Source organism: Triticum aestivum, chromosome 3B (assembly GCF_018294505.1).
Source record: "Triticum aestivum cultivar Chinese Spring chromosome 3B, IWGSC CS RefSeq v2.1, whole genome shotgun sequence".
Lineage (NCBI taxonomy): Eukaryota > Viridiplantae > Streptophyta > Magnoliopsida > Poales > Poaceae > Triticum > Triticum aestivum.
The window spans coordinates 536712136-536726988 of NC_057801.1; the positions used below are offsets into that span (position 1 = coordinate 536712136).

Genomic DNA, 14853 nt, shown 5'->3' on the forward strand with positions numbered 1-14853 from the left:
ACTAGTTCCGAAATGAATAATGAATTTACTTTATGTTGTCAAATAATAAATTCCTTGGAAAGTGTTGGTATGGAGGGCACCCGTGGATACGGCTAGCCATGGAAAGTGAAAGTAATGGTGGAAAAAGGAATAAACTTTATTTTCTGTTGGGAACCGCCTATGATGTATGCCTCTCAAAAATATTTTTACCTCTCAATTTAAGATTTGAGCTCTGGCACCTCTACAAATCCGTACTTGCCCCCCGCGGAGGGCCTTTCTTTTACTTATGCAATTTTTATTTTGAATTTGAGTCTCTATCTTCTCTTATAAAGCACCAACTAAGGGGCATTATGATCGTATTTGAGCATTGGGTGTAGCTAATATTCGAGTGTGTTTCATGAATGGATCAATGATTGAGCATGATGGGCTAGGGATAACTTGTTTTAGTGTTGATATTTTGAAAGACATGGTTTCTTGTTGGTATGCTTGAGTATTAAAGTCTTCATGTAAAAACTAGACTATTGCTTTGAATCATATAGAAGTCCATATGTCCATGCTATAAAGAAAAGAAATGTGATGAACATGTTAGGCAACATTCCACATCAAAAATTCTGTTTTTATCATTTACCTACTCGAGGACGAGCAGGAATTAAGCTTGGGGATGTTGATATGTCTCCAACGTATCTATAATTTTTTATTGTCTCATGTTGTTATATTATCATTCTTGTATGTTTTATAGTCATCTTATATCATTTTTTGGTACTAACCTATTGACATAGTGCCCAGTGCCAGTTGTTGTTCTCTGCGTGTTTTTTACATCACAGGAAATCAATATCAAACGGAGTCCAAACGCAACGAAACTCCTGGAGGATTTTTTTGGGCCAAAAGAAAGCCAGTGGACCAAGGAAGCACCGGGGGGTTGCTCGAGTGGAACAGTACCCACCAAGGCGCGCCAGGAGGCCCAGGCGCGCCCTAGTGGGTTGTGCCCACCTCGGGTGGCCCCTGAACCTCCTCTTTGCTCTATAAATACCCCAATATTCCAGAAACCCTAGGGGAGTCGACGAAAATCAATTCTAGCCACCTCAGAGTCCAGAACCACCAGATCCAATCTAGACACTATCATGGAGGGGTTCACCACTTCCATTGGTGCCTCTCCGATGATGCGTGAGTAGTTCTTTGTAGACCTACATGTCCATAGTTAGTAGCTAGATGGCTTCCACTCTCTCTTGATTATCAATACAATGGTCTCTTGGAGATCCATATGATGTAAGTCTTTTTGCGGTGTGTTTGTTGGGACCCGATGAACTTTGAGTTTATGACCGGATCTATGTTTTTATCCATGAAAGTTATTTGAGTCTTCTTTGATCTCTTATATGCATGATTGCTTATAGCCTCGTATTTCTTATCCGATATTTGGGTTTTGTTTGGCCAACTTGATCTATTCATCTTGCAATGGGAAGGGCTGCTTTGTAGTGGGTTCGATCTGACGGTGCTTGATCCCAGTGATAGAAGGGGAACCGACATGTATGTATCGTTGCTACTAAGGATAACAAGATGGGATCTATATCTTCGCAATAGATACACGGATCTTGTCTACATCATGTCATTGTTCTTATTGCATTACTCCGTGTTTCCATGAACTTAATACACTAGATGCATGCTGGATAGCGATCGATGTGTGGAGTGATAGTAGTAGATGCAGGCAGGAGTCGGTCTACTAATCTTGGACACGATGCCTATATAATGATCATTGCCTGGATATCGTCATCATTATTTGAAGTTCTATCAATTTCCCAACAGTAATTGTTTTCCCACCGTTTGCTATTTTTCCCGAGAGAAGCCACTAGTGAAACCTACGCCCCCCCCCCCGGATCTCTTTTCATCATATTTGCCTTTGCAATCTTTTTTTCTTTGCATTTATTTTCAGATATATTAAACCAAAAATAAAAAAATACCTTGCTGCAATTTATTTGTTCTGCGATCTATTTATCCTATCTACCACTTTTACCTCATGTTATTTGCCTATCTTGAGGCGTCGTACCCGAAAGGGATTGACAACCCCTTTAACACGTAGGGTTGCGAGTATTTGTTATTTTTTTGCAGGTGATGTTTACGTGGTGTGAGGAGGTTCTCCTACTGGTTCGATAACCTTGGTCTCATCACTGGGGGAAATAACTACCGTCGCTATACTGCATCATCCCTTCCTCTTTGGGGAAATACCGACGTAGTTCTAGCAAACATCAGATACCATGCCAACTTTCAACCTTTTCAGAGTTTATTTGTAGTGCTTTTCAATTTCAGGGTCATTTAGCTAAAAAATCATTAAATGCATGAAAAATAGCAAATGAAGTCAGAAAGGGTTGACAATTGATGACGTGGTTTTGAATGGTGCATACTGAGTGCACAAAAAGTATGGAGTTGAAATAAATTTAAAAAAATGAAATGCCTTTGTAACACATGAGTTTTCGTCCAAAACCCTGATACTACAAAAGAGATTGTCCATTTTGCACATGAAGTGCATCCAGTTTTTGCATACATTTGTTTGTACATAATATTCTTCGCGTTTCAAATGCCAAAACACATAACTACCCTAGCTATTACAAAGATTTCGTCCAGTTTGTCCAAAGTGGGACTTTCTAGATATGTAAGTCTGAAAACTCACTAGAGAAGAAAGTGATGACAGTGGAAGCCGGTCACATCCCAGAGTGGGATCTTTGGGTGTAAAACTTTTTCTTCGCATGTGTCCTTTTGCGTCATAACCATGGAGAATCTTCATCATTTAACTGGATGCTCGGGTCAATATTCACTATGAAGGGACCATTTCATGAAACTTTTCATAATCTTCTGACATGTCTATCTTGTCCTCCACTCCCACAATGTTTCTTTTCCCTGAAAGAACTATGTGGTCCTTTTGGCTCATCGTATGATGTATTCGCTTCCTTATCTTTTCTTTTTCTCGGCTTGGTAGACACGTCCTTCACATAGAAACCTATGCCACATCATTGGGTAGGACGAATGGTTCATCTGCGTACGCAAGATTGCTGAGATCCACTATTGTCATTCCGTGCTGTGGGTCTTCTGTTACCCTGCCTCCTGTCAGATTGACCCATTTGCACGAAACAAAGGGACCTTCAAACCACGTCCATAGTCAAGTTCCCATATCTCCTCTATGTAACCATAATATGTGTCCTTTCGCTTGTTGGTGTTTGCTGCATCAAAGCAGACACCACTGTTTTGGTTGGTTCTCTTTTTATCTTGGGAGATCGTATAAAATGTATTCCTATTTATCTCATACCCTTTGAAACTCAATATATTCGAAGATGGTAACTTGGACAGCAAGGCCAACTCATCTTCAACAACATTGTCATGCATGAGACGTGTCTGCAACCAACCGGCGGAAGTCCCCGTTTGTTCACGTGTAATCTAGTCGTCAGACTGCTCCGGGTGTTTGGGGCATAGAATATTCTTGTGTTCCTCGATATAGAAAGCCACCAAGGAGGAATTTTGTAGAACTGTGTAGTGTGCTTGAGTAAGAGAATGCCCGTCTATACATATTATTGCTTTCGGTCCTAGTGTGCCTTTTCCACCTAGTCTGCCCTCATGTCGCAATTCAGGAACACCAATCGACTTAAGGCTAGGAATAAAGTCAACACAGAACTCAATGACGTCCTCATTTTCATGGCCCTTGGAGATGCTTCCTTCTGGCCTAGCACGGTTATGAACATATTTCTTTAAGACTCCCATGAACCTCTCAAAGGGGAACATATTGTGTAGAAATACAGGACCCAGAACGGCAATCTCTTCAACTAGGTGAACTAGGACGTGCGTCGTGATATCTAAGAAGGATGGTGGGAACACCAACTCAAAACTGACAAGACATTGCACCAAATCATTCTCTAACATTGGTATGATTTCTGGATCGATTACCTTCTAAGAGATTGCATTGAGGAATGCACATACCTTCACAATGGCTAATTGAACGTTTTCCGGTAGAATCCCCCTCAATGCAACTGGAAGCAGTTGCGTCATAATCACATGGCAGTGATGAGACTTTAGGTTCCAGAACTTTTTCGCTGTCATATTTATTATTCTCTTTATATTCGACGAGAAGCCAGATGGGACCTTCATACTAAGCAGGCATTCAAAGAAGATTTCCTTCTCTTCTTTGGTAAGAGCGTAGCAGGCATAACCCTGATGTATGCCATCTTTTTCATGCATACGTTGCTGGTCCTCCCGTGCCTCCGGTGTATATTTTGTCTTCCCATACATGCCCAAGAAGCCTAGTAGGTTCACGCAAAGATTCCTCGTCACGTGCGTCACGTTGATTGCAGAGCAGACCTCTAGGCCTTTCCAATAGGGTTGGTCCCAAAATATAGATTTCTTCTTCCACATGGGTGTGCGTCCGTCAGCGTCATTCGGAACAGATTGTCCGCCAGGACCCTTTCCAAAGATTACTTTTAAATCCTTGACCATATCAAGTATATCACGACCAGTACGGTGGCGAGGCTTCTTTCGGTGATCTGCCTCACCTTTGAAATGCTTGCCTTTCTTTCTTATAGGATGTATGCTCACAAGAAATCTACGGTTTCCCAAGTACACATTCTTCTTATAATCATCCAAATATATACTATCGGTATCATATAAACAGTGCGTGCATGCGCGGTATCCCTTGTTTGTCTGTCCTGAAAGGTTACTGAGAGCAGGCCAATCATTGATGGTCACAAACAGCAACACATGTAGGTCAAATTCCTCCTGAATGTGCTCATCCCACACACGTACGCCTTTTTTCATTCCACAGCTGTAAGAGTTCTTCAACTAATGGCCTTAGGTACACATCAATGTCGTTGTCGGGTTGCTTAGGGCGTTGGATGAGCATTGGCATCATAATGAACTTCCGCTTCATGCACAACCAAGGAGGAAGGTTATACATATATAGAGTCACTTGCCAGGTGCTATGATTGCTACACTGCTCCCCAAAAGGATTAATGCCATCTGCGCTTAGACTAAACCATACGTTCCTTGCCTCATCTGCAAAGTCCTCCCACTTTCTCTCGATTTTCTCCACTGCGACCCATCAGCGGGTACTCTGAACTTCCCGTCTTTCTTACAGTCTTCTTTGTGCCATCGCATCAACTTGACATGCTCTTTGTTTTGGAACAAACATTTCAACCGCGGTATTATAGGAGCATACCGCATCACCTTGGCAGGAATCTTCTTCCTGGGGCGCTCTCCCTCAACATCACCAGGGTCATCACGACTGATCTGATAGTGCATTGCACCGCATATCGGGCGTGCATTCAAATCCTCGTACTCACCGCAGTAGAGGATGCAGTCATTAGGGCATGCATGTATCTTCTACACCTCTAATCCTAGAGGGCAGACAACCTTCTTTGCTTCGTACGAACTGTTGGGCAATTAGTTGTCCTTTGGAAGCATCTTCTTTAACATCATCAGCAAGTTTTCAAATCCCTTATTAGATACACCATTCTCTGCCTTCCATTGCAGCAATTCCAGTGTGGTGCCCAACTTTTTCTAGTCAGCTTTGCAAATTGGGTACAACAATTTCTTGTGATCCTCTAACATGCGCTGCAACTTCAGCCTCTCCTTTTCACTTGTGTAGTTTCTCTTTGCATCGGCAATGGCCCGACCAAGATCATCAGCGGGCTCATCTGATGCCTCTTCTTCAGCTTCTTCCCGCATTGCCGGCTCAGCTTCTTCCCCCATTGTTGTTGTACCATCGTATTCAGGGAACCCATGGCCAGGATAGATTCCGTCATCCTCTTCTTCTTCATTCTCTTCCATAAGACCCCTCTTTCTCCATGCTTCGCCCAACAGTTTTAGCAGGACATGAAACCGGACTCAAACAGGTGGACGTGAATGGTTCTTGAGTTAGAGTAATTTTGACCATTCTTACAGTCAACACATGGACAAGACATAAAACCATCTGCCCACTTGTTTGCCTTAGCCGCAAGCAGAAAAGTATGCACGCCATTAATGAACTGGGGAGAGCATCGGTCATCATACATCCATTGCCGGATCATGTTCATTACACAACACCGAAAAGACCAAATTAATACAAGTTCATACACACTTATTCTCATAAAACAACATACAAACTCTCTAGCTAAAGCATTTAAATGCAACAACAAATGCGATCAAGATCGCAACTAAGGTAACAATTGATCCAACAACATACTGATACCAAGCCTCACTATCGATGGCATATTTTCTAATCTTTCTAATCTTCAAGCGCATTGCACCCATCTTGATCTTGTGATCATTGATGACATCGGCAACATGCAACTCCAATTCTATCTTCTCCTCCTCAATTCTTTTCATTTTTTTCTTCAAGTAATTGTTTTCTTTTTCAACCAAAATTTAACCTCTCGACAAGAGGATCGGTTGGAATTTCTGGTTCACATACCTCCTAGATAAAAATATCTATGTCGACTTGATGGGTATAATTTGTTATAAACATGAAATGCAACAAATAGTTATAAGAGAGAATATACCACATCCAAATCATAAACCGGACGAGGGCCGACGGGGATGGATATCAAAACCACGCCACTATGTATAACAAACAAGTACGGGTAAGAAAATTATACAAGTAACTATCTAAATCACACAAACATGATATTTTTCTATAAAAAGGATAAGAACAATAGGCTCATCAAGGTGGTGTCGGCCATGGGACGGTGCGGGCGATCGACAGTGGTTAGGACGGGGACAGTAAGGCACTAAGTAAACCACACCTACATATGCAAACTAAGAAGTTAATTTGAGCTCAGATTGCATATAAATCAAATAAACTACCACATATAAATACTCCCAAACTAAAACCCACAAATCACTATAGTTATAGAGCATTGCAAGAGCTAATCTAGCAATGAGAGGTGAACACTTGGATGGATAGGGTGCCTTCAAATCTTGAATTTTTTTGGCTATGGAGGATGAGCTCGAGCAAGAGGGGAAGAACAGAGGAGAGGAAAGGGGACGAACAGCGAGCTCGCGATCTGGACGAATGGTTTATATAGGAGCATCTTTAATCCCGGTTCATGACACAAACCGGGACTAAAGGTGAGCCTCTACTACCGGTCCGTGACACGAATCGGGACCAAAGGGGCTCGTGGGGCTCCAGCCTGACACCAGTCTGCCACCACCCCTTTACTCCCGCTTCGTGTCACGAACCGGTACTAGAGGTTCAACACGAACCGGGACTAATGATTCCCGCCCCCTAGCCGTTGGAACCGGCGCTAATGGTCACATTAGTACCGGTCCATTTACAAACCGGTACTAATGTGGCTCACGTAAAGTAGTTTTTCTACTAGTGACAGACCAACCCACAGGGGCTGGTGCGCCCCTCTCCCTAGTCGTCCAGCCCTAGGGAAGGAAAGGGGGAGGGCTAGCCCCTCCTGCCTTTCCCTCTCATGGGATAAAGGAAAGGGGGGCGCCACCCTCCCCTGCCTTTCCCCCGCACATATATAAGGTAGGGGGCGCGGCTTGGGAGGGACTCCAAGTAGGATTCCTCCTAGTTGGGCGCCTTCTTTGGCTGCTCCTTCCTCCCTCCCACCTATATATATATATATATATATATATATATATATATATATATATATATGTGTGTGTGTGTGTGTGTGGGGGGGGGGGGGGAGGCGGGCGCCTAGCATACACTAGACAATTGCCTAGCCATGTGCGGCGCCCCCTCCACCGTTTACACCCCCGGTCATATTTTTGTAGTACTTAGGCGAAGCCCTGCGGAGATCACTTCACCATCACCGTCACCAGGCCGTCGTGCTGTCGGAACTCATCCACTACCTTGCCGTCTTGCTGGATCAAGAAGGCGGAGTACGTCATCGAGCTGAATGTGTGCAGAACGCGGAGGTGCCCTGCGTTCGGTACTTGATTGGTTGGAGCACGAAGAAGTTCGACTACATCAAACGCGTTGGTAAACGCTTCTGCTTACGGTCTACAAGGGTACGTAGACACACTGTTCCCTCTCGTTGCTATGCATCTCCATGGATAAATCATTGTGTGTGTGTAGAATTTTTTTTGGTTTTCATGAAACGTTCCCCAACAAAACAGCGAGTCATTAGTTAACCATTTAAAATAATAGAAAAAGGTAGCTTTTAAATAAGTGGAGTAACAGCATGTACTCAATCTAAACTATCATTTGGTTGTAGAACTTTAAAATCAAACCCAATAAATTGGAACTAAAGAAATACAATTGCAAACAGCTTGTAGCTCAGTTTGACATCTCCATCCAGCTTAAGAAATAAGTGCCAAATCAGACTCAGATGCGTCTATTAACATATCTTATAGATACAATAATCAGAACTCCATTAGAAAGAGAAAGAAGAAAAAATCATGTTGTTGTTGGTGGTGTTCCAAAAAATAGTTTGACCTGCCAAAATAGAAGGTAATCCAGTTTATCCTCACCAAATTGACTCGCCTTTATTTCCCAGGTTGTACCGCAGGACCTCTTTGAGCTGAATAGGAAATTTTATCAATCTAGAAACAAAATCATAATACAAATAAGAGTGCATTTATGAAATTAGCATGTTGTCCCTAAGAACAAAAGAAAAATAAAGGACATGGAAACTAAATGGAAAATCTGGTTAGAAATATATAGAACACTCTCACTGCTATAGCACAACAATTTCGACACTGAATAGTCTAAACAAATCTTTTTTGAACACATAAAAATAAATATATTTATGCACTGAGAAGTTCATATAGTGCAGTATAAGATTTGTATATCTGTAGGTTGTAGCAACCCATAGCAGTTTCACCAACTTGTAGGTTGTATACCTCCGCCACTGGTCAACAACAGGCCAGCTGCCTCGGTACGTGCTTGAGAGAACATAAGAAGAAGCCGATGGGAGAGCGTACAAGCATGGAGAAGCCCTTGCGGAGGGAGCCGCAGACAACGGCTCATCGGGATCTTAGTGCCAAAATTTATAGTTCACAAGGTACAATATTTGAGAGATGGATACTTAAAAGAAATTGCTTCACTTAAGGACAACACATACAGAAACAACCCTACGGACGGAGGTGGGAGCGACTAATTCATCCCACCCCCTGAATTCCCATGATGGGCCCCACACCCTCCAATCTGATAATGACATCCCTGCCCGTGTAAGTGTAGCATTGCTCATACTTAAATGGTATCAACCAAAAGCCAAGATGAAAGAACATGTACTTTTTGTTTATGAGGATTCATGAAAAGTTGTATCGACGTGAAGATAGAGGTTCCGAGCGCAATGCTAATTATCATTCCCTTGGATATGTAGTTGAATTAACATGGCACATAATAAGTGAATTACCTCATTGGCACTTTCTAGTTCTTCTTCAGAACTGTGCCAGCCCAAGGAGCATGGGTTTTGAAAGTACCTTCCATATATTCAAAGGAAGCCTTGAATAGTTGCACTCTCTTTCTATCTCTACCTCTCTCTGGATCAGGAGCTCTGTTTGAGAATGTCACGAAAAACATGTATACATAACATATAGCTATTAATTTCGAAATAGTTTACATGAAGACCAACATAGATGGCAAGTATAAATACTGCTACTGAATCTAGTTGGAGGTGGTGAGGTCCCACAACATATTTCTGCAAGTAGAAGAGTCATTACTCCCATAGGTGCATAAATCATTATTTAGTATTATGGGCTTTTAGTATTGTTAGCAACATATAAAGAGAGAAACAAATACATTGGTCAATTTTTTAATGTACCCATGTCTTGCCACGGACCAACAAGCATAGTATTTATGCATAGATTATTCTACGCTATTAAATGCATCGGTGCAACATATATCTGGATTTTCACCACATAGCTATAAACGCGAATGTATTTCTTTTGCTCCCATCTCCTCAACCAACATGTCCACCCATTCTTCTTCACTACCCCTATCCTTCCAAAATGTCACATGTGCCCATTGAGCAATGTTTACAATAACGCCACAATGATTGGACAATCATATTAATCACCCCTAGTCAAGAAATGAGAAATCCTAAATCTATGCTTATTTCAGAGAAGATGGCCCTATCTTCTAATTTCATATACGTAAACCTCACACATGAGTTAGTCAAAGGATTGCATTGAAGGAAACAAATGTTTGCATATTAATTACTTGTGAGGTCAAATGGGGTTTGAATCCTTTTGTAGGTTGCATCTTCACCTCTTCACTGAAAGGTAAAATAATATTTTGCAATGACTCAGATGCTCCTAATGCTATTGAGTTCACACAATTTCAAGAAATGTTAAATAATCATTATAGTCAACAACTATTTTATGTTAGTTGATCTCTAACTTGTCAATAAGACTATACATACCAAATTATTGAATAATTCCAAGACTATACATACCAAATTATTGAATAATTCCAGTGAACAGTTTGATTATGTGAACAAATTAGTGTCAATTGTTGCTACTTTGAGTAACTATGACATTATGTGAGTTAACCGACATAACAATCTCCTATCGAATTTTCCAGCCGATTACTGCAAAATCTGGAGCACTCATGTTGACACTTCATCAAGGCTTGAGGTGAAACAAAATAATTAGATAGCCACACCATGACACTAAGTAGTGGTGCATCCATCCTTGTAGCAGGACATAAATGTGCCCTCTCACGGTCTTGGCATGTGTACTTCTCGAGTAGCACCGTTTGGCGGAGAGGCAAATCCACGACGAGGATGCGAGCGAGGAAGCCGGGCATGGCAGCGATGAATCCTAACTTTGTCGCCAAGCAGCAGGCATTCTACAAGGTCGCCCGCGCTCAAACCGCCACTCACAATGAAGAGGCGGCGCATGCAATCACGGATGAGAACACCGTCAGTTGCATGTCCTATGTGCTGCCAAACAGCGTTGGGCCGCGCCGATGGGCGACGAGCGTGACGGCCTCTCCACGTCCATCATGGGCCTCATGTCTACCGGCAACAGACAGGTCGCAGACTACGACGATAATGGGTAGGGCATGGGAGGCGGCATGGCCTCAAGTCCTAAGTGGGTCGGTCCGTCTCCCATGGTCTACTCTTTCTCGTCGCAACCGCACCTTCACTTCACAGCTCTTATCACCCGCCGCTAATGGAGACAGCGAGATGAGCCCGGTAATCACCGAAAGGGAACAACAAAGATGTGGGGGGCGGGCGCCGCTGCAAGATAGGTTTAAGTGATGTCGCTTTCTTTGTATATTAAAATATGTCAAAAATATATGGAAATCATACCATTTGCATCTAATTTGTCTGGTTAGTTAAAATTTGATTTGAAATGTATCGGTTGGACAATCGGCTTCCGTTTCAGTGTTTGCGGAGTTGTCCTGTTCACGGGCCAGCGTTTTAGCGCGAGAGAAAGCGCATAAGGGCATGACCAATGGTCCAACTTGGACAGCTGCCCCATGGTTCCACATCAGATGCATGCTGCCGTGGAGAAAATTGGTGAAAAAGACTATAGCTTGCAAAGACTTGGTGTAGCTTGCAGAGGAGCTATGTTCTTCAGCCAAAAGATGTGGTCCTCCAGATGAGAAAGGCAATAGAGAGAGTGTGCTGGGAGGGGGATTTTTGGTCTATGGGGACATATGCACCCTATATGAATTTTTTTTAATAATTCAACAAAAAGTCAAAAATTCCTGAAAATATTTTTTGAAATAAACTTGACCTTCTATTGTACTCGTGAGAAATAAAATCCAAAAAAATATCCCTTTGACTTCTTTTCAAAAAAGACAATTTTTTGGCTAAAATAGTGTGAATAGTGACCTATAATAGCAAATAAATTTTGTCTTTTTTGCTATGAGGTCAACTTTTGTTTTTTTTTCGTCGAGATTTATATACTAGTGCAAAAGTAAGTCAAGTGTTTTGTCAAAATAATTCTTACCTATTTTGACTTTTTATTAAAATATTAAAAAAAATCCTCATATAAGGTGCATATACAACCAGGAACCAAAGTGTATTTCCCGAGTGTGCTGTGAGGAAAAACCGAACTACATGCAGGTAAAGTTGATGGAGGAAAAGTCACCGTGGGACCTAGTAACATGTATGAGACCACCCCATGCGTTGGGTAATATGGGGCAGTAGCATGGTACTGCCTCCATTGTACATGCCCTAACTCTCGTACCATCTGCGCTTGAAAGTATTTCGTCACTTCTCCGGACGCGCAAACCCAGCAGCCACGAGCCAGAAGACGGGCGCGCGAAAGCGGGATCCGGCTTGCCTGCTCCCTTCCCATGCTTCCATCCGTGCTCCCACTTCATCCTACGGCTGTTTTTTTTTCCTTTTTTTTTCTAATCTAATCATCTTCTCCCTGATTTTAAGGGGGTGGGGCCAGGCCTTATTTTGTTTCAATCAAAATAAGCCACCTATGCGGAAGCACGAATGGGCACACGCCGGAAGAGCAGGCAAGTCTAGTCCGCGAAAGCGGCGCCACGACGGCACGAGAGAGGATATTCCCCTGGCCACATGCAGGAGCTCCTGCGGATTCTTCACGTTCACGGCCACACCACGAGAAGCCACCTCGCGTCTTCTTCCCGCGGGACGCAAAGACGCTAACGCGCATATGCCACGGCATAAACTACAACCAAATCGAATCCCCGGAACCAAAACCAAACCTGATTCGCCGCGCGCCTTCCGGAAAGGGCAGCTAATTACTGACATGGATCGATCAGCAACGCGCCGGAGCAAGTCCGATCCGATGCCTGCCCCTATTCGTAGGCATCTCGTAATATTCCCTCGGCATCTTCCCGGCTCCCCGTCCCGGACCAGTATATAGCCCCGCACCCGCCTCCACACCCTTCCCCGTCAAAAGCCTCAACGCGCACGCACGCACGCACGCACACCACTCCAAGTCCGAAAAATCCAAGTCCAGGAAGAAGGACCGTACGTCGAGATGGCCGGCGTCGTGGTGGTGTTCGACTTCGACAAGACCATCATCGACGTCGACAGCGACAACTGGGTCGTCGACGGCCTCGGCGCCACCGACCTCTTCGACCGCCTGCTGCCCACCATGCCGTGGAACACCCTCATCGACACCGTCATGGGGGAGCTGCACGCGCAGGGCAGGACCCTCCGCGACGTCGCCGACGTGCTCCGAGCCGCGCCCATCGACCCGCAGGTCGTCGCCGCCATCAGGGCCGCCTACAGCCTCGGCTGCGACCTCAGGATCCTCAGCGACGCCAACCGCTTCTTCATCGAGACCGTCCTCGACCACCACGGCCTCCGGGGCTGCTTCTCCGAGATCAACACCAACCCCAGCCGCGTCGACGCCGACGGCCGCCTCCGCATCGCGCCGCACCACGACTTCCACGCCGCCCCGCACGGCTGCGGCCTCGGCACCTGCCCGCCCAACATGTGCAAGGGCCAGGTGCTCGACCGCATCCGCGCCTCCGCCGCCGCGGCGGACGGCGCCAGGAAGCGCTTCATCTACCTCGGCGACGGCCGCGGCGACTACTGCCCGTCGCTCCGGCTCGCCAGGGAGGACTTCATGATGCCGCGCAAGGGGTACCCCGTGTGGGACCTCATCTGCGAGAACCCCGGCCTGCTCCAGGCCGAGGTGCACCTGTGGAGCGACGGCAAGGACATGGAGGAGACGCTGCTGCGGCTCATCAGCCGGGTGCTCGTCGAGGAGAGCCAGCTGCTGCCGCTCGACTGCAAGCTCGAGTCGCTGCCGGTGGCCGTCCAGGACGGCATGCCCATGCCGCTCGGCGTCAAGAACTGATCCATCCATCCCTGCTGCATTGCCATTAATTTGGGGATCGATACCTTGTTTTCTGATTTGCTTGCCTGATATGCTGGTGTGTAGTACACGTACGAGTTTGGCGTCCGTGGAAACTAATTAAGGATGAGGTGTTCGAGCGCCAATGGCCAACTCGATAGTAGTAGTATTGACTAGTTTGTGCGTGTCGTCCGTCTGGCAATGGCGAAGCTCGCTGTATCCCATCTATCTATTGATTGACGAAAAGAATAATACATGAGTTGATCCGACGAATGTCAATTTCAGCCGATCGATATTGTCTCAAATGTGCTGCCCTGCTAGCTGCCACTACTTCGAATATTTTATTCTTATGTTTTTTTTAGACAATTTTCTTCTTATGTAAATGCAACATTAGTACTAAATAGCAGGCCCGTGCATTGCAATGGACGAAAAAAATATCACACGCTCTTAATTTACAGAAAATGGTCTAGAATCTCATAATTTGTAGCTACTGACCAAATAAAGATGGTCTTAACCTACAAAAACGCAGTTCAACATTTCACAGGTATTCTATTCCAACACGGCTTGCATATAGACTTAATCCGTACAAAGAAACGAGCAAGTAATCATGCATTTATTCATGTTGTGTGTGAAATGGGTATTGTTAAGAGCCGGTAAAAGAAAACGACAAAAACAAACGATGACACATTAGCACCCTACAGAGACCCGTGCATCATGGACAGTTTTCCGTTTCAGCATCACCAACTTAAGGTAACTCTTGAACACTTTTTTTCACATGCATATTTCTTAAATACATGAAGAGTTGTTAAAAAGATATAGGATTATTTAAGCATAAAGAGAGATTTTTTTGTCTGGAAAAGAGCATTTTTGTGTGGTCTCCTGTGGATGCAGGTACTTGCGTCCATATTTCATCACTATTTCTTGTCATACATGTCTTAGGTATTGGTCTCTGTTTCATCATTATTTATATCTTGTCAAACATGTCTTTTATTTTATTTTTTATCGTGCATGCCACCTTTTTACTTTTTGCCATGCATGTCCTCTCTTTCTTTTTTCTTATATATAGGAGAATAGCGCAACATCTCATCTTTATCGGATCTCCTCTGCATTTTCTCTTTTATTTCTTTTATAGCGGACATCTCATCTTTATTGGGTTCTTCTTTTATT

The 14853-nt window shown here is 44.0% G+C and overlaps 1 protein-coding gene across 1 annotated transcript; it reads left to right on the forward strand.

Annotated features, from left to right (window-relative positions):
* Nucleotides 1-12782: 12782 nt before the first annotated feature.
* On the forward strand, nt 12783-13975 carry LOC123065665 (inorganic pyrophosphatase 1). The gene has a single exon (XM_044488904.1). It carries the CDS (start codon nt 12862-12864, stop codon nt 13687-13689), a length of 828 nt encoding a protein of 275 aa, XP_044344839.1. The 5' UTR covers nt 12783-12861; the 3' UTR covers nt 13690-13975.
* The last annotated feature ends 878 nt before the right edge of the window (nt 13976-14853 follow it).